This window comes from Lepus europaeus, chromosome 11 (assembly GCF_033115175.1).
Source record: "Lepus europaeus isolate LE1 chromosome 11, mLepTim1.pri, whole genome shotgun sequence".
Classification (NCBI taxonomy): Eukaryota; Metazoa; Chordata; class Mammalia; order Lagomorpha; family Leporidae; genus Lepus; species Lepus europaeus.
The window spans coordinates 39805011-39827633 of NC_084837.1; the positions used below are offsets into that span (position 1 = coordinate 39805011).

At 40.1% G+C, this 22623-nt stretch overlaps 1 protein-coding gene across 2 annotated transcripts in view; it reads left to right on the forward strand.

Annotated features, from left to right (window-relative positions):
• The window catches only part of PPP2R3C (protein phosphatase 2 regulatory subunit B''gamma), a 33830-nt gene that overhangs the window by 7709 nt on the left and 3498 nt on the right, over positions 1–22623 (forward strand). The window contains exons 3-12 of one of the 2 annotated variants that reach the window (XM_062205272.1): positions 373–477; positions 973–1085; positions 3156–3253; positions 4106–4176; positions 14271–14403; positions 15894–15949; positions 16241–16316; positions 17479–17615; positions 19620–19757; positions 22195–22254. In XM_062205272.1, the coding sequence (XP_062061256.1) occupies positions 373–477; positions 973–1085; positions 3156–3253; positions 4106–4176; positions 14271–14403; positions 15894–15949; positions 16241–16316; positions 17479–17615; positions 19620–19757; positions 22195–22254 (987 nt within the window). The remainder of the gene's footprint in view (positions 1–372; positions 478–972; positions 1086–3155; positions 3254–4105; positions 4177–14270; positions 14404–15893; positions 15950–16240; positions 16317–17478; positions 17616–19619; positions 19758–22194; positions 22255–22623) is intronic. The other variant, XM_062205273.1, reaches the window with a different exon arrangement.

The following is a 22623-nucleotide window of genomic DNA, read 5'->3' on the forward strand; positions in this document are numbered from 1 at the left end:
TCCAATCCAGATCTCTGCTATGCCCTGGGAAAGCGGTAGAAGATGGCCCAAGTCCCTAGGCCCCTGCACCCACATGGGAGCCCCAGAAGAAGCTCCTGACTTCGGATTGGTGCAGCTCCAGCTGTTGCAACCATCTGGGGAGTGAACCAGCAGATGGAAGATCTTTCTGTCTCTCTCTGCCTTTCCTTCCCTCTCTGTGTAACTCTTTCAAATAAATAAATACATCTTTATTAAAAAAAGAATATTAAGCAGAATTAGAGTGAGATATAAAAATTGAAGCAATGATATACAGTTATTTTATGAAGCCACATGACATTGTACATGATCTGTGTGTCTAAACTTCACATGTAGTAATCTCTGATGTGTTTTTAGCTACCTGCTGAAGATGAAGTCTTACTTCAGAAATTAAGAGAGGAATCCAGAGCTGTCTTTCTGCAAAGGAAAAGCAGAGAACTGTTAGATAATGAAGAATTACAGGTAAGAAAGAAGTAAAAAGTTGCTTTAGCAGTTAACTGATTCTTATTTGTGCTACTTAAATAATGCAGGATCTCTTGGTGCTGAATGGAATCGGTACAGCCTAGGCTCTTGAGCACTGATTCCCACCAAAATTAGCTGAGCTTTTACTGTGGCCATGGCTCCCAGTGATAGTGTGGTTGGTTTTTGTTGAAGTTCCTAGGAGATTCTGATGTACAATCAATGTTGAGAACCACTGCTATAGTGTCAGAGGGCAGAGGTTCAAATCCTAGCCCTGCTGTGTAACTTCAGGTAGTGGATTTAAAATTATGTAGGTATGCAATAAATGTTAGCACTTTTTTTGTTGTTGTTATTAGTAATCAAAAAGATAATAAGGCAGGAGATTTATCTTCATATTAACTCTGCTGTCAGATCATCATTCTAATAGAAATGATACATTTAACTTTTTAAATTTTGCTTTTTAAGTTATAATATCTTCATTTCTGTAATTTTCTTAAGAACTTATGGTTTTTGCTGGACAAACACCAGACACCACCTATGATTGGAGAGGAAGCAATGATCAATTATGAGAGTTTTTTGAAGGTTGGTGAAAAGGCTGGACCAAAGTGCAAGTAAGAGTAATGTAATTTACAAAGGAGTATGTTTTATCAAGCTTTGCTTTTTATTAAAAGTTTAATTTATTAGAGAGAAAGAGAGAATTCTCATCTGCTGGTTCACTGCCCGAATACCCACAACAGTCATGGCTGGACTGGGACCAAAGCAGCGAATATGATGCAGGTCTCCTGTGTGGGTAGAGACCTTGAGCCATCAGTGCTGCCTCCCAGGGTCTACATTGGAAAGAAGTTAGAGTCAGGTGCTGGGAATCAAACCTAGGTACCCTAATGTGGAATATAGGCTTCTTAACTGCTAAGCTAAATGCTTGCTCCTTGTTAAGTTTTTTAAGAATATGTTTGTTTAATTGAAAGGTAGAGCAACAAAGAGAGGGAGAGACAGACAACCATCCACTGGTTCACTCCCCAATTGCCCGCAAGAGTGGAGGCTGGGCAAGGCTGAAGCCAGGAGACACAAGTGGCAGGGGGCCCAAGTACGTGGGACGTCATCTGCTACCTTCACATTAGCAAAAAGCTGGACCAAAAGCAGAGCTTCAGGAGCAGGTACTCTAGCGTCGTGAGTGGCGGCTTAACCTGCCGTGCCACAACACAGGCCTCACTGTTAAGTATTTTAAATGCCTCAAATGTTAGTAAAAGTTTAACTCAGTGGTGTGACATTTGTGTCAATTTGAGTTACTAATGAAATTTAGTAAAAGTATTTTTAACATTATGTTAATATGGGACTAATATTGTGGTGTAGCAGGGAAAGCCATGACCTGGGACACCAACATTCGATATGAGCACCGGTTTAAGTCCTGGCTGCTCTGTTTCTGATGCAGCTCCTTGCTAATGTGCCTGGGAAAGCAGTGGAAGATGGCCCAAGTGTTTGGGCCCCTGGCATTCAATGTGGGAGACCAGGATGAAGCTTCTGGCTTTGGCCTGGCCAAGCCTTGGCTGCTGTGGCCATTTGGGGAGTGAATCAGTGGATGGAAGATATCTCTTTCTCTATCCATCTCTCTCTCTTTGTAAGTCTTAATTTTCAAATAAATAAATAAATGTCTTCCAATTACATTAATATGAAATTGTTAAGTAATATTTATGAGACTTTAGGCCCTCATTTTTTTCCTTTTTAAAAATTTTTTTTCTTTTATTTAATAAATAGAAATTTAGAAAGTACAACTTTTGGATTATAGCAGTTCTTCCCCCCATAACCACCCTCCCACCCACAAACCATCCCATCTCCTATTTCCTCTCCCATCCCATTCTTCATCAAGATTCATTTTTAATTATCTTTATATACAGAAGAGCAACTCTCTACAAAGTAAAGATTTCAACAGTTTACACGTAGACACACAAAGTATAACGTACTGTTTAAAGACTAGTTTTACCGTTAATTCTCATAATACAACACATAAAGAACAGAGGTCTTACAGGGGAGCAAGTACACAGTGACTCCTGTTGTTGATTTAACAATTGACACTCTTATTTATGACGTCAGTGATCACCCGAGGCTCTTGTCATGAGCTGCCAAGGCTATGGAAGCCTCTTGAGTTCACAGACTCCGACTTTATTTAGACAAGGCTGTAATCAAAGTGGGAGTTCTCTCCTCCCTTCAGAGAAAGGTCCCTCCTTCTTTGATGGCCCCTTCTTTCCACTGGGATCTCACTCACAGAGATCTTTCATTTAGGTCATTTTTTGCCACAGTGTCTTGGCTTTACATGCCTGAAATACACTAATGGGCTTTTTAGCATGATCCAAATGCCTTAAGGGCTGATTCTGAGGCTAGAGTGCTGTTTAGGCCATTTGTCATTTTTTGAGTCTGCTGTGTATCCCACTTCCCATGTTGGATTGTTCTTCCCTTTTTAATTCTACCATAGGCCCTCATTTTTAAGACAAAATAATGTCAAGTAAAAAAGAATGCAAAAATGTGTGACTTAATATTTTAAGTTTGAACTATGAGTATTTGCTTTAATTCTTTCATTTTTTATTTTGATTTTTATTTGTATGAATTTATGTGTTCTTTCTGATTCATGTTGAAATTATTTTTATATTATGTTGGGAGATCATTTTAATCTTTATTTCCTTTTTTAGGCAATTTTTCACAGCAAAAGTCTTTGCTAAACTCCTTCATACAGATTCCTATGGAAGAATTTCCATCATGCATTTCTTTAATTATGTTATGCGGAAAGGTAATATTTCTTGTGCTTAAACAACTGCTTTCTGGGAGTCAGTAGATTTTTGATCTGTGCTTTCATGTTCTTTCTTTCACGTGAAAAATAACTGGCTGTTGGAGTCACAGAATTTCTTATCTTTTGACTAAAATTTGTTCTACTAGTAGTATAATTCTTTCATGTAACTTACTAGAGCTGTGATTTTCTAACATAAATTTGAGTTCATTATTATAAAAAATAAACAAAGAACTCAAGTATCCTAAAGATACTAGCAGATTAGAATTATCACAGCTAGCCAAGAATTTTAGTGTAGGGTGATTGGAAATCATTTTAATTTACTGGTGATTTATTTTGCTACTGTGTTCGGGGTGGGTTGCCTGAAAAGAGTTTCAAGCCCACAGTTGTAGCATCAGTTACAAAGAACCTCTATTAAACAACTTGGAGTTGTTATGATTGTATGAGAACCATAATGATCTGTGAAATTCTGTTATGTACTGGCTCTAACCAATGCTTGTAGCAATTAACCCCAGTGAAATAAAAGTATCTTTACTGAAGACAGTATTACATTGGCTGTCCCTGTTTGGTGGAACACCAAGTTTAATAGGTAAAGGATGAGATCCACAAGGGTATCAGTTTTACTTTATCTTTGGTCTTTGGTCATGATGGAATTGTTGAAATCTGTTATCTTACTATATGTTTGTTTTGTTTCAAATAGTTTAGGGCTTAATCATCATATAATATATGTGAGAAGAAACATGTTTATAAGTTATTAGAGTAGCTTGTACCACTGATCTAGCTATCTGCTTTTTCCATACATATTCTACAGGAGAGATCTTAATAATTACATTCCATTTGCTTGTTTATTATCAGTTTGGCTTCATCAAACAAGAATAGGACTCAGTTTGTATGACGTCGCTGGGCAAGGGTACCTTCGGGAATCTGTAAGTGTTAACCTGTTTTTAATAACTACTTCCAAATATTAACAGCAGTCATCTCTGGATTTTGGAATTAAGGATGATTCCTGTTTTGTTGTGTTTCTGTTTTTATGGGAGTATTTTTTCTTTTACAAATAATGTGTTACATTAAATTTTTAATGTATATTGACAGTTAGAAAACTCCTTTTGGGTTATTTTTCTTCAACCTAAGAAAATCCTTTTAAAAGGGAAAATTTTTTTTTTTTTTAAGTTTCTAAATGTTTAAATATCATTGAAGAAACAGTGAAAAACTTGTTGATTCATGAATGATGTCAATATGTGACTATTTTAAGATAGGCCAAGGGTTACTGTTTTTTTTTTTTTCCCCTCTTAAGAAATACAGTAGAAACCTACCTTTGGGATTACTGGATGTAAGGTCCATTACCAAAAGGCCATTTATTTCCTATTAGGTACTAATGGAGTTAGTTACCAACAGAAAAATAAAAGCTAATGATCCAAACAGCTATGCTTCCTGTAAACATGAGGATCTAAATTATACTTGTAGGTTTCTTTAGAGCTTAAGCTTTTTTCCGGGACTTGCACTGTGGCATAGTGGGTAAAGCTGCCGCAAGCAGTGCCAGCATCCCATTTGGGCCCCTGTTCAAGACCTGGCTGCTCCACTTCTGATCCAGCTCTCTGCTATGGCCTGGAAAAGCAGTAGAAGATGGCCCAAGTCCTTGGGCCCCTGTACCACACATGGGAGACCAGGAAGGAGCTCCTGGCTCCTGGCTTTGGATCGGCACAGCTCTGGCCATTGCAGCCACCTAGGGAGTGAACCAGTGGATGGAAGACCTCTCTCTCTCTCTCCTTCTCCCTCTCCCTCTCCCTCTCCCTCTCTCTTTCTCCATCTCCCTCTCCCTCTTCTCTCTCTTTGTAACTGTGAGTTTTAAGTAAAATAAATAAATTTTTAAAAAAAAAAAAACTTTTTTTCCCACACATGGAGGTTTTTCTTTGGGGGGGGTGCAGTTTGGAAGGGAAGAAAGGGAATTTGGCATAGACTAGATTAGTTCACCAAATAATTATTCAACTATAGCTTTAAAGAAAGGTGTGTTCTTGTGTATAGTTTGTTATAGTTCCTATTGTCGTTTATTGCAGGCTGTTTGTTCAGATGTCTGAAGAATGTGTTAGCTTATTCTGAACATTCATACTGTGAGACCTTTCCAGGACACTTTAAAATTCTTGTCCTTAAAGGTTCAGGCCTCCTTGAAAACAAAAGGCTCCTGGAGTTAGCTGCCTGTTGATACTTACTCAGGAGTCAGGTATTCCAGAGTTCTGAGAATTCTTGTTAACAGTTTGCTTTATAAAACACTCTTCCTTATTATAAAGGCTTTGTTTTGCCTCTTTCTGTGGATGGAAATAAAAATTGAAAGAGATGGGAGAGGGGAGAAGAAAGGAAGTATATCTCTATAGTTTTTTTTTTTTTTTTTAATTAATTAATTTGAAAGGCAGAGTTACAGACAGGCAGAGGCAGAAAGAGAGATCTTCCATCTACTGGGCCAATCTGAAGCCAGGAGTCTACCAAGGTATTTAAGAAACTTAATTAACTTTAAGGAAGCACCTAAGAATGATAGATCTTTTAGGAGCACCTAGACATAGTTACAGTGTAACTCGTTGAGGACAGAGGTCCTGCAAGGGAAGTTAGTGCACAATAACTCTTATTGTTAATTTAACAATTAATACTCTTATGTATGACCTCAGTGATCACCAGAGGCTTGTGACATGAGCTGCCTAGGCTATGGAAACCTTTTGAATCCACAAACTCCATCAGTATTTGGACAAGGCCATACGCAAAGTGGAAGTTCTCTCCTCCCTTCATAGAAAAGTACATCCTTCTTTGATGACCACTTCTTTTCACTGTGGTCTCACCCTTAGGGTCTCACTGATCGAGATCCTTTATGTAGGACACTTTTTGCCTCAGTGTCTTGGCTTTCCATGTCTGAAATGCTCTTATGGGCTTTTCAGCCAGATCAGAATGCCTTAAGGGCTGATTCTGAGGTCAGAGTGCTATTTAAAGCGATTATCAATCTTTGAGTTTGCTGGGTGGATTGCCTCCTGTGTTGGAGCATTCACTCCTTTTAAATTCTATTATTACTAGACCCTTAAACCTATCCATATGATCATTTTAACACTTAAGATGGTATTTTCACCACCCAGCTTAAGGAGATTTGGTGTCCCATGGCAACTTTTAAACTGTATTCTTAGAAGTCTATAAGGAATGTATGCAGAACTGTACAGCTTTATATTTATAAACTTCATATACCTCATAATTACAACTTTAGGAACATGGTGATTCTTCCCACCGTGCCCACCCTTCCACCCACACTCCCAACCTCTCTTCCTCCTCTTATTTTTTTACTGAGATCTATTTTCAATTGATTTGTACACCTGTGTTTAACTCTGTGTTAATTAAAGACTTAAATAAATAGTATTTAAAAAACAACTGTTCCTCAATAGCCAAGACATTGCTTCTGAGTGTTATTTCACTTCTACAGATTGCCATTTAGGTGCTCTGTTAGTTATCACAGGTCAAGGAGAGCATGTGGTATTTGTCTCTTTGGGATTGGCTTATTTCACTAAGTATAGTGTTTTCCAGATTCATCCATTTTGTTGTAAATGACTGGATTTCATTTTTTTTAGCACTGTAGTATTCCATATTGTACATATCCCATAATTTCTCTATCCAGTCTTCAGTTGACAGGCATTTGGATTGATTCCATGTCTTAGCTAATGTGAATTGAGCTGCAGTAAACATGGAGGTGTAGATAATTCTCTCATATGCTGATTTCATTTCCCTTGAGTAAATTCCCAGGAGTGGGATGGCTGGGTCATATATTGTACTGTGGAGAGTTTGATTTCAATGTGTCGTGGTGAAGATCTTTTCTGTTCATGACTATTAGGAGTACTTTGTGCTTTCTGTATTTAGATGTCCCAATCTTTCTCCAAATTAAGGAAGTTTTCTATTATTTCATTAAGGCCTTCTAATCCTTTCTCTCTTTCCATGCCTTCAGGAACTCCTAGAACCTGTATGGTGGGTCGTTTTATAGTATCCTGTAGATTCCCAACAATGTTTTTTAATTTTCTAATTTCTTCTTATTTTTTGTCCGACAGTATAATTTCCTGTGGTTTGTCTTCTAAATTGGATATTCTTTCTTCTGCTTCACCAATTCTGTTGTTAAGGCTTTCCACTGCATTTTTTATTTGTTCTATTGAATTCTTCATTTCCAAGATTTCATTTTGCTTTCTCTTTAAGATCTCAATTTTGTGGAAGAAATTTTCTTTCATGTCATGTGCAGATTTCATTAGTTCATGCATTTGCTTCTGATTACTTCTATGTAATTTTTTTAAAAGATTTATTTATTTGTTTGAAAGAGTTATACAGAGAGAGAAGGAGAGGCAGAGAGAGAGAGATCTTCTCTCTGCTGGTTCACTCCCCAGTTGGCTGCAATGCCTAGAGCTGCGCCAATCAGAGGCTAGGAGCCAGGAGCTGCTTCTGGTTCTCCCATGTGGGTGCAGGGGTCCAACTGGGCCATTTGCTGCTGCTTTTCCAGGCCATAGCAGAGAACTGATCAGAAGCAGAACAGCCAGTACTTGAACCAGCACCCATTTGGGATGCCGGCACTGCAGGCAGCGGCTTTTCCTGCTATGCCACAGCACCAGCCCTGTCTATATAATTTTATTATCAATTTTTTTAATTCAATTTCTTGCATGCCTTCAAACTCTTCATCTTCACAATCTAGTATTGAAGTGTTGTGTTCTTTTGGGGGAGTCATGTTATGTTCCTTACTCTTGTCTCTTGAATCGTTGTGTTTAGTATTCGGCATTTGTGGAGATACTCACTGGTTTATTTGTGTGTTTGCTGTGGCAGTTTTTATCTTTGGTCTATGTGTGGAGAAGTAGAATGTCTGCTTTAGGGAATACCTGGAGGCGTGTAGTGGGTGTGGCCAGGGAACTCTGTTCAATGCTCCAAGGTGAAGGAAGTGTTAAGGTGACACCCAGGTTGGGCATGGTAAATCTTTTTTTTTTTTCTTTTTTCATCAGAGGGGAGGTTTCTCTTCTGTTGGCATAGACTCAGCTCATTTCCTCTCCTTAAAGTAGACCATTGCCTGAGCGCTAGCCCCAGTGGCTATATTACTCGTTCACACTTCCGTGTTTGTGTGGTCCTTGTGTAAGCAGATTCCCCAGCAAGGTCCCTCACCAAGGAACCAGGGAGCCCTAAGTGTGTGAAGCCTCCCATAGTGACTGCCCAAAGTCCACGCAGCCTCAGTGTTTACACAGTCCTGGCACACAAGCCTCCCACACTGTCAAGCACCCAGTCCCCCATCAGTTCTCCCTGCCATACTCAGGAGTCTCCGCTCAGCTGGTTGCTGGGCGCGGACATGAGCTGGTACATCTGTTACATATGTCCAAAATGGCACTTGCTCTGTATCAGCTTGTAACAGGACACCATTGTAGGTGATCAGGGAGAGAGAAACATGCCCCCTCTTTTTTTTTTTTTCCTCTAGTTTGGCAGGTGCTCTATCCCAAACAGGGCTCCAAGCCAGATTCCCTCCAGGCTTTTCCTGCAGCTTTATCGCCAATAGCTTGAGCTCTGCAGTCTGGTCTCACCTCTCCAAAGCTGGTGTGGAGGCTCTCAACTGCTGGGCTCTTGATTTGTGTGTGTCCACACCCTCCACTTAGGTCTGCTGTGTTTCTCTAATTTGCATGGAGTTTCCTCTGCCATTTTCTCCCTAGCTCTTCCCTGAGGCTGCACTCTACTTTTTTTAAACTATCTTCTTCTAGACTAGAGCAGTAAGCTCCCTCCCTACTCCACCATCTTAATCCTCTGCCACTTTGCCTTTTGAAACCAGACTTTGTGTCATGAATTTAAGACAGTGACTTCCAGAGCAGCATCTTTAATTTAAATAGTATATGCAAACTTTTATTCACTTAGTGAGCGCTGAGTAACAGTTAGGGTTTTGGGTTAGAATTTGTGTCAAGTACTGTTCTAAACCTTACCCTTAAGGAGCTCTTTTCCCCAGCAGAATGAGGAGACAGACACTAAGTTAGAAGCAACATAAATTGAAGTAGTAGCAAGTCAAATGGAGAAAATAAAATAGGGTATAAGACAATAAAGCAAACAAATGGTCTGTGGTGAGGGCTATTTTAGAAAGAAAGGATGGGAGGAGCACCTCTTTAAGGTAGTGATTTTTAGGTATTGAAGGACAAGAAAGAAGTCAGCATTGTGGAGGGAAAAGCAACTACAGTGTTTCCAAGGCAGAATTAAACTTGACCTGTTCTAGGAACAGAAGGAAGCCAGTGTGGTTAGAGCATTTAAATAAGAGAGTGAAAGGAGGTCAGGTTGGAAAAGTAGGCTTGGACACCACACAGCGGGGTTAGGCAAGGGTAAGGGGTTGGATTTTATTTTAAGGGTAATGGGAAGGGGCTGGCGCTGTGGCGTGGCCAGTAAAGCCACCACCTGCAGTGCCGGCATCCTATATGGGCAGTAGTTCAAGTCCCAGTTGCTCCACTTCTGATCCACCTCTCTGCTATGGCCAGGGAAAGCAGTAGAAGATGGCCCACGTGCTTGAGCCCCTGTACCCATGTGGGAGACCTGGAGGAAGCTCCTGGCTCCTGGCTTTGGATTGGGTCAGCTCTGGCCATTGCAGCCAATTGGGGAGTGAACCAGTAGAGGAAAGACCTCTTTCTTTCTGCCTCTCCTTACAATCTCTGTGTAGCTCTTACTTTCAAATACATAAATAAATCTTTTTTTAAAATTTATATTTTAAAAGATCACTCTGGGTGTTGTGTGGATTTTTAAGGAAGCTAGAGTGAAAATCTTTATAGCTTATAGGAATCTTTAAGGCAGCTACTTTAGTAGTTTATATAAGAAATGATTGTGGTCCTGACCACAGTGAGTGGTAGCTGAAGAGAAAGCCATAAATAGATTAAATCAATATGGATTTTGTATGCCTCCCTATACTCACCTCCAGAAAAATACTTGTGGCTGTATTGGAATTGGATATTGGGGTAGGGTGTTGGTGAAAGAAAGGTAGGAACCAAAAATAAGTCTTAAATTTTTGTTTTAAATAACTGCTAGAATAGGAAAACCAGGGTTAGGCATGAGAGGAGAGTCCCATTTTAGATACATCGAGTTTGAGATGCCTATTCCATAAATTATAAAATATTTCAGATCTACTAAGAAATGGTCAAAGCAAAAATAAAGTTGATAAAGTAAGAAACTATGGGGGACTTATGTATGTAAACTTGGAATAGGGAAGTGTCAAAACTCTTAAGTCTAAAAAACAATAAATTCAGCTAAATTTAAAAAAAATCTGTAGGTTGGGTCCAGTGTTGTGGCACAACAGGTTAAGCTGGAGCATGTGACAGCATCATCCCCTTATGGGTACTGGTTTATGTCACAGCTGCTCCACTTTGGATCTAGCTCCCTGCTAATGTACCTGGAAAAGCAAGGAAGGATGGCCCAAGTGCTTGGGGCCCCACAAGGGAGACCCAGATGAAGCTCCTGGATCCTGCTTCTGCCGGGCCCAATCCTGGCCATTGAAGTCATATGGGGAGTGAACCAGTGAGTGGAAGATTTCTTTCCCTCTCTCTGTACCTCTGCATTTCAAATAAATAAATCTTTTAAAATATTCTTATTTTTTTGTATTTTTAAAATTTATTTTAAAACTGCATTTCCACAATGTACACAGCATAAGCCCATCCAACCAGGCCAGCAGCTTTTCCATTTCCCGTGTGGCAGGCTGTGGTCTCCAGCACCATGACCTGACGGCATTCTGGGTGCCCATGGTCAGACCGCCCTCACCCCCAACCCCTCATGACTGCTGCAGATTCACATGGACTATATGGACAGTGTGTGCTGCCACAGCTTCCCACCAAGGCCAGCCATGGGCAGAGCAGCAGGAGGGCGGGAAGAGGGTCAGCCCTCCACCTCACTGCTCCCAGATCCCCTCCCCAGTCCACCTCTGCACACAGAGCCCCTTCCCTACCCTCATTCATGCCTGGGCCGTGCAAAAAATATTTTTTAAAAATCTGTAGCTCAAAGACCATCATAAACCAACTTAAAACAACAAACTAGGGAAAATAACTAAAATTTATTTACAAATGACTAGTTACCCCCAGTAAATAAAAATTCCTGGAGATCAAGAAGAAAATAGCCATTAACCCAAAAGAAAACTGGGTAAATCATAGAACTAGTGTTTAGAAAGTAAAATAAAAATGCTTCTTATTCATACGAAAAAACTACCTTCACATACTAGGGGAAATGCCAGATAACTCTATACTAGGATAGCATTTTTCACCTATAAAATTGACAAAGATCAAAAACCTTTTTTTTTTTTTAAATTTATTTTTATTTTTTTGACAGGCAGAGTGGACAGTGAGAGAGAGAGACAGAGAGAAAGGTCTTCCTTTTGCCGTTGGTTCACCCTCCAATGGCCGCTGCGGTTGGCGCGCTGCGGCCGGCGCACCACGCTGATCCGATGGCAGGAGCCAGGTGCTTATCCTGGTCTCCCATGGGGTGCAGGGCCCAAGCACTTGGGCCATCCTCCACTGCACTCCCTGGCCACAGCAGAGAGCTGGCCTGGAAGAGGGGCAGCCGGGACAGGATCGGTGCCCCGACCGGGACTAGAACCCGGTGTGCCGGCGCCGCAAGGCGGAGGATTAGCCTATTGAGCCACGGCGCCGGCCAAAAACCTTTATAGATACTTTTAATAACATTCTCAACATCTTAGTAATTTTTTCATGGTGACTCTGGCCCCAAAGAAATTCTTAACAGTTCCATTTATTAATCAGTTCTAAACAATTTAATGAAAGATTTCAATAAGTTTATTATCCTGTTAGCCTTTTGAAAAAATACACATAAGTTGACAAAATATTTTTGCTTAGTAATGGGATGTGTTTGCGCATGGAGCTGTATAACCACTCAGACCTGAGAGTTAGATTGGATAGTTATCTTCATTTCCTTTACTGCATTGGATTCCATGTGATACTTGCTTTCTCACAGGAGCCATCAAAAACCCAGCTTTGGAAAGATTTATGTCATCAAAAGGAATATGTTGCAATCTTGGCTAAAAATGTGCAGCACTTCTGAGTGTTAGCCCGTGGCAGCATCTGTCATGCAGATAGCACTGCTCCCCACTAAATTTTAAAGCAGCCTGCCAGGTCCCTTTGAGGTCACTGTAACATTTCTGGAACACCTGGGTATACAATTTGGAAACTGTGGAAATAGCTTCACCTCACTGGTGGGAGCATGAGCTGCTAAGGGCTCCATGGGGGTGTAAAGTTGGCTACTGCCTGTCAGAAGTACATGTGTGCACACTCTGATCCAGCAGGCCCACAGACATTGCATCCCGTATTAATGAATGAGGAATTAGCTTAGCCCTTAGAGTATTGCTCTTAGGCAGTAAAAGATTAGATACAACCTAAATTTCCATCAGTAGTATTCTAATTAAAGAGATTTTGGTACATTGGTTCACTAAAATAATACATTGCTATTTAAAATAGTAGCAGCTCTTTGAGAGCCAATGTGGATTGACTATAAAGTTTATTAATAAATGACAACAGCAATTTTCATAGTATGTTGCTACAGCCTGTGTAAAATGAGGGCTGGAAATAACATATATATATGTATGTATTGGCTTATATTGGTGAACTTCAGACAGTTCACAGAAGGGGCCAGTGTTGTGGTACAGCAGGTTAAGCTGCCTCCTGCAGTGCTGGCATCACATGGGAGTGCCAGTTGGAGTCCTGACTACTCTGCTTCCAATCCAGCTCCCTGCTTCCCTGCTAATGCGCCTGGGAAAGCAGTGGAGAATGGCGCAGGTCCTTGGGCCCTCTGTACCACATGGGAGACCTGGAAGAAGCTGCTGGCTCCTGGTTCAAATCTGCCCAGCTTCTGCCTTTGCGACCATCTGGGGAGTGAACCAAAAGATGGAAAATCTCTTTCTGTCTGTCTCTCCCTCTCTCTCTCTAACTCTGCATTTCAAACGAATATTTATTGAAAACAAAGTTTCATGGAAAATGCCTATCATGAAAAAAACTGTTCATGGATTTCAGTATTATTTTGTACCAAAATCAACATCCTTTAATTCCATATTCCATGAACTTTTTTTTAATTATTATTTGAAAGAATTATAGAGAGGAGAGACAGAGAGATTTTCCATTCACTGGTTTATGGCCCAGATGGCCAGGACTGGAGCAGGCCAAAGCCAGGAGCTGGGAGGTTCTTCCAGGTCTCCCATGTAGGTGCACGGGCCCAAGGACTTGGGCCATCTGCTGCTGCTTTCCCAGGTGCACTAGCAGGAAGCTGAATTAGAAGTGGACAGCTGGTAATCAAACCAGTACCATTATGGGATGCCAGCATTGCAGGTGGCAACTTTAGTCGCTTCACCACAGTGCCAGGCCCTCCATGAACTTCTTAAAGTACTCTCATATATGCATTCATTTTCTTTGGAAAGCTGTATGATTCTTTTCCTTACATCAGAAGCTGATGCTGCGGGTTTCCTCAGGAGAGAGGAAATAGGTGAAGTGAGAATTTTATTCGTTACTTTGAGGTTGGAACTATGTAGAATGTGTGATGTATTCAGAGATAGTTTAAATTTTCAGTATGGGGTAGGAGTATGGCCTAGCAATTAAGCCACTGGTTAGGATGCCCATTTTCCATATCAGAATATCTGGGTTTGGCACCTGCCTCCGTCTTCCAATTCCAGCTTCCTGCTACTGCAGACCCTGGGAGGCAGTGGTGATGACTCCGGTGATCAGGTTCCTGCCACCCCCAGAGAAGGACCTGGATTGAGGTGGTGGCTCCTGGCTTTGAGAGTATCTGGGGAGTGAATCAACAGATGGAAGCCCTGTCTCTGCCTTGCTCTGTTTCTCTCTCAAATGATTTTTTGTAATGTTTAATAAAAAATTAATATAAAAGTTTTACCACAAACATAATCATGAGCTTATTTTATCAATAGAGTATTAATGCTGACTAATCTTTAGAACTGAAGTTATATTTCAGTAGCTAATAAAGAATCAGGATTGGACATTTAATATTTTAAAATTCTTTTTGTTTTCAGGATTTAGAAAACTACATTTTGGAACTTATCCCTACTTTGCCACAGTTAGATGGACTGGAAAAATCTTTTTACTCCTTTTATGTTTGTACAGCAGTTAGGAAATTCTTCTTCTTTTTAGACCCTCTAAGAACAGGTAAGGAAAGCTCTATCTAACTAGATATTATGATTATGTTATGTCTAAATCTCAATAAGTCTTGAGAAAGTCTTGAAAAGTATCACTTATTTTCTTAATATGCCATTGCCATTAATAATGTCATGAATGTCAAGGGAGGAGAAAAGCAGAAAAAACAGTAGCAGGGGCCGGCGCTGTGGCGTAGCAGGTAAAGCTGCTGCCTGCAGTGCCAGCATCCCATATGGGTGCCGGTTCGAGTCCCAGCTGCTCCACTTCCAATCCAGCTCTCTGCTATGGCCTGGGAAAGCAGTGGAAGATGGCCCAAGTCCTTGGACCCCTGTACCCTCATGGGAGACCAGGAAGATGCTCCTGGCTCCTGACTTCCGATTGGCACAGCTCCAGCCATTGTGGCCATTTGGGGAGTGAACCAGCGGGTGGAAGATCTCTCTGTCTGCCTCTGCCTCTCCCTCTCTCTCTGTCCTTCAAATAAATAAATAAATCTTAAAAAAAAAAAAAAAAGCATCAGTGCTTTGGTTTAGATTTACATAAAGATCTTTTATTTTTGCCTGCACAGACTGTAACCAGCTGTGTGACAGAGGGGATGTCGTCCTCAAAATAAAAATATAAACTGGGTAATCAATCGTTACAGCTCTTTCCAGTAATAAGAAACTGGTTATCCTTAACCACTTTGCCGAACACCCACCCTAGAAGCCAGTTATTCTGGCAAAATTTGCTTTCCCTGATATGTGACATACTGGAGAATTGTTAGCTTTTTGATGAAAAATAATGTAATGAGAGTCATTTAGCCATCATGTGTTTTTCTGTCTGAAGTTAACTATCCTGTATGGGAATCAGATAGTCTGCCCTCAGAAACAGTGTGCATTAGCGATTTTTCTAACTCATCAGATGTAAATGCATGTAATTAGGGCAGAGCAAGAAACAGAGAAGACCCAATTGAAGTTCTTGATTCTCCATTCTTGAAAATCCAGCTCTGAGTCCTGTTGCAGTACCTGGTAACATGATCTTTTTAAAACTCTGCCACTGCAGGCACATATACAGCTTTTCCTTTGGAAATATGACAAAATAAAAATAGCTGTTGTGACTTTTTATTACGTACTTAGAATCATGCTAAGCATTTCACATGGATTCTTTTTCTTCTCATAACCCCATATTATCACCCACATTTTTCCACAAGTCAAATGAGACGTAGCTAGGTTACATACTGTAGAAGTGGCATGCAGACTACCATTTGTCTGCTCTTAGCCACACCTCTGTGTTGCTTCCTACTCCAGAACATCCCAAAGAAAAACGGAGATAATCTCCTTATTTATTATGGGCATTTGTGGAGCAAACCAGCAGATGAAACATACCTCTGTGTCACTCCACCTTTAAAATAAGTTTTTAAGACATCAATTGTGTAATTGGTCTTGTGTAATTATAGCTTTTAAAAATGAGTTGCTCTTGTTCTTAAAATGACATAAAATAATTATGTTTCTTTATATTCTCTAAAGGGAAGATAAAAATTCAAGATATTTTAGCATGCAGTTTCTTAGATGATTTATTGGAGGTACGTATGTTTTTAAACTACTTATATCAGGGGCCAATGTTGTGGCACAGCATTTGAAACCGCTGCCTGCCCCACACCAACATCCCATGTGGGCACTGAGTTGAGTCCTGGCTGCTCCACTTATGATCCAGCTCCCTGCTAATGAGCCTGGGAAATTTGTGGAACATGGCACAAATACTTGGGCCCCTGCAACCCACTATAACTCTTTCAAATAAATTTAAAAATCTTGTAAAAATAAACTACTTACATTACTTGACAGTTGCTATCTTCTAATTATGTCTCTTTGTTTAGCTAAGGGATGAAGAACTGTCCAAGGAGAGTCAAGAAACAAATTGGTTTTCTGCTCCTTCTGCCTTAAGGGTTTATGGTATGTTCCTTTCATAAAGCTAAAATTGGAATTTTGCATTTTTCAAGTAATTGGTGTTCAGAGGACAATTTCGTACATAGGCCAATTTACCATATGATAGGCTAATTATCTTCAAAGCTAGTTTTCTATATTACACAAATATAATTGTTTTTAATACCAACCTTTTATATTTTTAGAACCCAACTTACTGTACTTTCTTTTCAGTACAGCAAACAGAATTAATTTGATGTTTGTTGACTAGAAGCCTTATTATGCATATGAGCTATTGCCTTGCTATGTGAGAAAGTGTTGTCAGGGTCCACAGAAAGAGGCATTCTAGGGATAGGTTTGCTCTTCCATTGCATTTCCTTAGTCTGCTAGTGGGCTGCAGTAGCCTGTTGGGTAGTCTTCTGTCTACTTTTGCATCCTCATCTCTGTGCTCAAGTGATGGCATTTTAGTGCTTTTTGTAGCTTCCTACCTCCATCTAATTGATTGATTTTAAAAAAGATTTATTTTTGTTTATTTTGAAAGTTATAGAGAGGTAGAGAGAGAGAGGTCTTCCGTCCACTGGTTCACTTCCCAGCAACGGCCAAAGCTGAGCCAATCTGAAGCCAGGAGCTTCTTCCAGGTCTCCCATATGGGTGCAGGGGCCCAAGGAGTTAGGCCATCTTCCAGTGCTTTCCCAGGCACATTAGCAGGGAGCTGGATTGGAAGTGGAGCAGCCAGGACTCGAACTGGTGCCCATATGGGCTGCTGGTGCTGCAGGCCTATGTTTTAACCCACTGAACCACAGCGCCAGCCCCCCTCCATCTAATTTAGAAACCTAGGAATGTCCTGAAGTAGTGTACACTGGAAATAGTATATGTGAACAAGCCCAGAGGCCATCGTTGTCTTGGTGGGTTTTGACTGGTTCTAGCTTAAAGGTTGTTCTGATCTAGATTGCAAGGCTAGCTAATGCAATTACACATAGGCCACTACCCTAACTAACATAATTAGTTTGAAAATAAAAATATCAAGAGGCAGAAAGACTGACACAGAGGGAGTACTCTCTGAATCTCAAATCAGTAATAAAAATAAAAATAAATCAACCAATGAAAAGAACATTTTGTTAATGTCTATTTTGTCTTTTAATTATAGTTTTATTTTGGTCATAAGTGTCTTTTTATTATCTTTCTTCCCAAGGCCAGTATTTGAATCTTGATAAGGATCACAACGGCATGCTCAGTAAGGAAGAACTCTCCCGCTATGGAACAGCAACCATGACCAATGTCTTCTTAGACCGTGTTTTCCAGGAGTGTCTGACTTATGATGGAGAAATGGTAGTTTAAATTTGTTAAGTTTTAAAAACTTAGGCTCCCTGTTTCCATAAGCCTTTTTCCTGATATGATACAGCATCATTGATATCAGCATGTAGCAGTATTTTTAAAAGTATAAACATCAAATTACTTAAGATTCAGAGCCTGGGGTCTTATAAATTCACTTAAAAACACCGCCCTGTGGGCTGAGGGCAAAAAAAAAAATTTAGTATTTTGTTCATTTTGTTGTTAGCACACCTATCATACAGGAGTATGTAATGATTTAAAAAAAACTGCTGGCACCACGGCTCACTTGGTTAATCCTCCACCTGCGGAGCAGGTACTCCGGGTTTTAGTCCTGGTTGGGGTGCCAGATTCTGTCCCAGTTGGTCCTCTTCCAGTCCAGCTCTCTGCTGTGGCCCGGGAAAGCAGTGGAGGATGGCCTAAATGCTTGGGCCCTGCACCCGCATGGGAGACCAGGAGGAAGCACCTGGCTCCTGGCTTCGGATCGGCGCAGCACGATGGCTGTAGCGGCCATTTGGGGAGTGAACCAATGGAAGGAAGACCTTTCTCTCTGTCTCTCTCTCTCTCACTGTCTAACCCTGCCTGTCAAAAACAAAAGCAAACAAACAAAAAAAAACCTGTCAGGGGGCTGGTATTATGTATAGCACACTAGGATAAGCTGCTGCCTGCAGTGCTCAGGCATCCTGTATCAGAGTGCAGGTTCAAGTTCCAGCTGCTGTGTTTCTGATCTAGCTCCTTGCTGATGTGCCTGGAAAACAGCACATGATGGCTTAAGTACTTGAGCCCCTGCCACCCATGTGGGAGACCCAGATAAAGTTCGAGCCTCCTGGATTCTGCCTGACCTAGCCCCAAGCCTTGTGGTCATGTTGGGAGTGAACCAGTGGATGGAAGGTCTTTTTCTCTCCATCTCACTCTCACCATTACTCTACCTTTCAAATAAAATAAATCTTTAAAAAAAAAAAAAAGACTGTCAAAAGAGACATTAGCTTTCGTAGCAATATGATAATACCATTGTTTACACCAACAGCAAAGGAAAAGGGTTTCAAGAAAGGCACAGAAACTACTTTGTGACTCCCACAGCTGTTGACAGTGGACAGTGAGGTGCTTTGTATACTAATGACTGCTGGTGAATAAAGAAAGGCAGAGGCCACAACTGTGGATGGAGTTTTAGACAATGATGCAGCTGCATCTCTTCAGCTCCTTATTTATCCAGAAAGGAATTTTTAAACCTAGCCTAAAAATATTTTCCAAGAATGTAAAGTCTTCCAAGTATTCTGTTTGTTTTCACCACATATAGAAAGTGATCTATGACTGACCCTCGTTTGTAGGTCAGTAGCTTTATGTACATCTTCCAGCCTTCATTTATATTCTTTTGCCTTTTTAGGGACTGGGGAGAGAACAGTGTCACATCACTGTCAAATATCTGGCAGTTTCAAGATGGCTTCTTATTATTTCATGTGATTTAAAAATTTTAAACGTGTACAGTTGTCCCTCTATCCATGGGGGGTTTCAGGACCCCTTGTGGATACCAAATTTGTTTTCCAAGCATTTTCAATCCACCATTGATTGAATCCACAGATACAGAACACATGGATTTGGAAGATCTTTCGAGAGCCAACTGCATTTCACAATAGTAACTTAAATATACTGTTATGTTCCAGATAAAAAATTCTTTCCAGAATAACTGCACTAAAATGAAGAAAGTAAATGGCAATGTACAGTCACCTAGTCACTGTTTTGTCTGTTACAAAAGTACCCATGCAATGAAACAGCTCTTACCTAAGAAAATGAGTTAGCTCCCCAAAATTGTCCAAGATAGATTAGCTTCTATATATAGAATTTCTAGAAACCAATATTAAGTAAAAAGATGGGTTTCACTTGTTAGTAACTTAAGAAAAAAAATTTGCCACCTTTGATTACAAAATAACTTCAGATCACCGAATATTCACTTGAAAAGTTAGTTTCAACTAAGGCCTATAATGAATGTCATTTTCTTTCCTGCAGGACTATAAGACCTACCTGGACTTTGTTCTTGCATTAGAAAACAGAAAGGAACCTGCGGCTCTCCAGTATATTTTCAAACTGCTAGATATTGAGAACAAGGGCTATCTGAATGTCTTTTCTCTTAATTACTTCTTTAGGGTAAGCCTCATTTGGGTCACTGCTTCTTTAAACATGTTATGTCATTTGGTTTAAATTACCTACTTAGTGACAGTTTACCTGACTTGTGGTTTTCAAATTTAATAAAAGGACTTACATAACAGATTTCAGAAGGAAATCAAATCTGCTTTTAGGGATTTTCCCTTTTATTTTTAAAAAATATAAGTGGGCACATAAGAAATTCTCCATTCTTATTGATCAAAAACTGTTTTGTAAAATCCTAAGCTTTAATTAAACAAGGTCAGAGCATCCACAGATTCCTTTTTTATTTATATATAAGTCTTTATTTATTTATTTGAAAGGCAGAGCTACAGAGAGGCAGAGGCAGAGAAAAGTCTTCTATCCGCTGGCTCACTCCCCAAATGGCTGCAACAGCTGGGGATGGGCCAATCTAAAACCAGAACCGGGTTCAGCGGCCTGAGGACTTGGGCCATCTTCTACTGCTTTCCCAGGCCATAGCAAAGAACCAGATTGGAAGTGGAGTAGTTGGGACTCCACTTGACTCCCACATGGTATGCCAGCACTGTAGGCAGTGGGCCCACCCACCATGCCACAGCACCAGCCCCAAGTATAGATTTTTTTAATTGCTATTATATTAAAAAAAATGAAAATCATTTTAAACAAGCTAGAATCATGTGCTGCATTCATTTCAGGGTAAGACAGATTTGCTGAGGCACTTATTTTAGCCTTAGTTGATCTCTACAAATAATATCAGCTCTGAAGTGGAATTTGGTTGTAATTTGATAAACATTCAAATGTAACAGATGTAAAAGCAGCAATGTCTTCCCCTTGTCAAATCCTTCCTTATTTTGGGTGGTAATTTTTTCACTTGGTGGAATAGATTTATACAGTAGTATTCTACTCCATTATCCTATTTTCATAATAGATTCTTAGACTGTGTCATTTTTATGTGGTCAAGATCAACAACAGAAAGAAATTTTTTTTTAATGCAAAAATGACGTACTTTCATGTTAAATTCCCTAAAAGACTTTCCGTTATTATTATTATTATTTTTTTTTTTACAGGCAGAGTGGACAGTGAGAGAGAGAGACAGAGAGAAAGGTCTTCCTTTTGCCATTGGTTCACCCTCCAATGGCCGCCGCGGTTGGCGCGCTGCGGCCGGCGCACCGCGCTGATCCGATGGCAGGAGCCAGGGGCTTATCCTGGTCTCCCATGGGGTGCAGGACCCAAGAACTTGGGCCATCCTCCACTGCACTCCCTGGCCACAGCAGAGAGCTGGCCTGGAAGAGGGGCAACCGGGACAGGATCGGTGCCCTGACCGGGACTAGAACCCGGTGTGCCAGTGCCGCAAGGCGGAGGATTAGCCTAGTGAGCCGCAGCGCCGGCCTATTTTTCAAGGCAGTATTGACTGCAAATATTAGAAGGATAAGTTACAACTCCACTATTAGGAATCATTTTTAATAAATGCCATATAGTCTTAAATCAGTGGCTAATCCAAGAAGACAATAGCAACCCATCATAGGCATGTCCTCATTTTAGACAAACTTATTAAGTGAAAACTCAGTCTTAGAAAAGCGAAGTAAAAATATCTTTAAACAGTTTTTTCATAGATTTCTTTACAATATCTTCTGTTCTTGGAATGTTAATATTTAAAGAAAAACATCTATTTTAGGAAAGGTTTTTTAGGCTGGACTGTTTGTAAAGCCTTTGCCCATCAAGATCCTGTGATAAAGCTGGGCCTGGATGATGCACCCTAGGTCATACCAACCAGGCCAACTACTGCATTGTAACAGAGTTCTCATAGATTTTTATCTATCTCAGAGAGATCCCCTGTGACTACTCTGATGTCAGTGGCACCACATACAGAGTGACATTTGGAACATATATGGTTGATTATTTAACAAGCTTCACATTTACCAGTTAATGACTTTTGCCTCGAGTATTTTTAGTTCACATAGTGTCTTCAGTCATTATTTTTTTCTTAAAGATACAAAAGGAAAAACTTTGTCTTCTATATAATAGAAAAAAATGGAAGTAAATTTCTCTTCAAAGTATAAGATTAAATGGGACATGGTAGATTAGGGGTCTTTCAAAATGGTGAATGTATGGACAGTATTTGTAGAAAATGAGAGGAATAAGTCATAGCAGAGTAATTGCTAGGCCATGCTAACAACCCATTTGAGGTTGAAGAATACTCCAGTGAAGTAATAGCAATCTGCAGTCTTACTATTTTTTCTAAAGTTTTGGTAGCTAAGGGATAGGTCTAGAAAAGCCAGTGGTTATGTGATGGATGTGGAACAAGATCAAGCAAGTTACAAAGACTGGCAAGAATGATTGAGATCATGAAGTTTATGGTTGATAGGAAAGGACATAGAATTAGAAAGGTACTATGGGACAAGGTGGGGGTATATGGTATATCTGATTTTCTTTAAATGGACTTTATTTTCATTAAATACAGGCCATACAAGAACTCATGAAAATCCATGGACAAGATCCTGTCTCATTTCAAGATGTCAAGGTTACTTTTTCCTTTAGTTCATGTTACCAGATAATATTATCATAATGACTAGTTTAATCATTTGTATTACATGAAATTTTATATGAAAGCAACTTAGGAACTATGAAATACTATACTAAATTAGTTACTTGTTATTTATTCTGGATTGATACTTGAATCATTAGAAACAGACCACAGTGGGCTAGTGATTGACTTATGAAGTCTATAATTTTAGCATTGTTAGTCTTGTATTCTTGCTTTCTATTGCTATAACAAAATACCTGAAGCTGCGTACTTCATAAAGAAGAGAATTTTATTTAACTTGCAGTTTTAAAGGCTAAAATAAAGTCCAGGCGGCCCTATCTGTGTGGCCTCTGGTGAGGGCCCCCT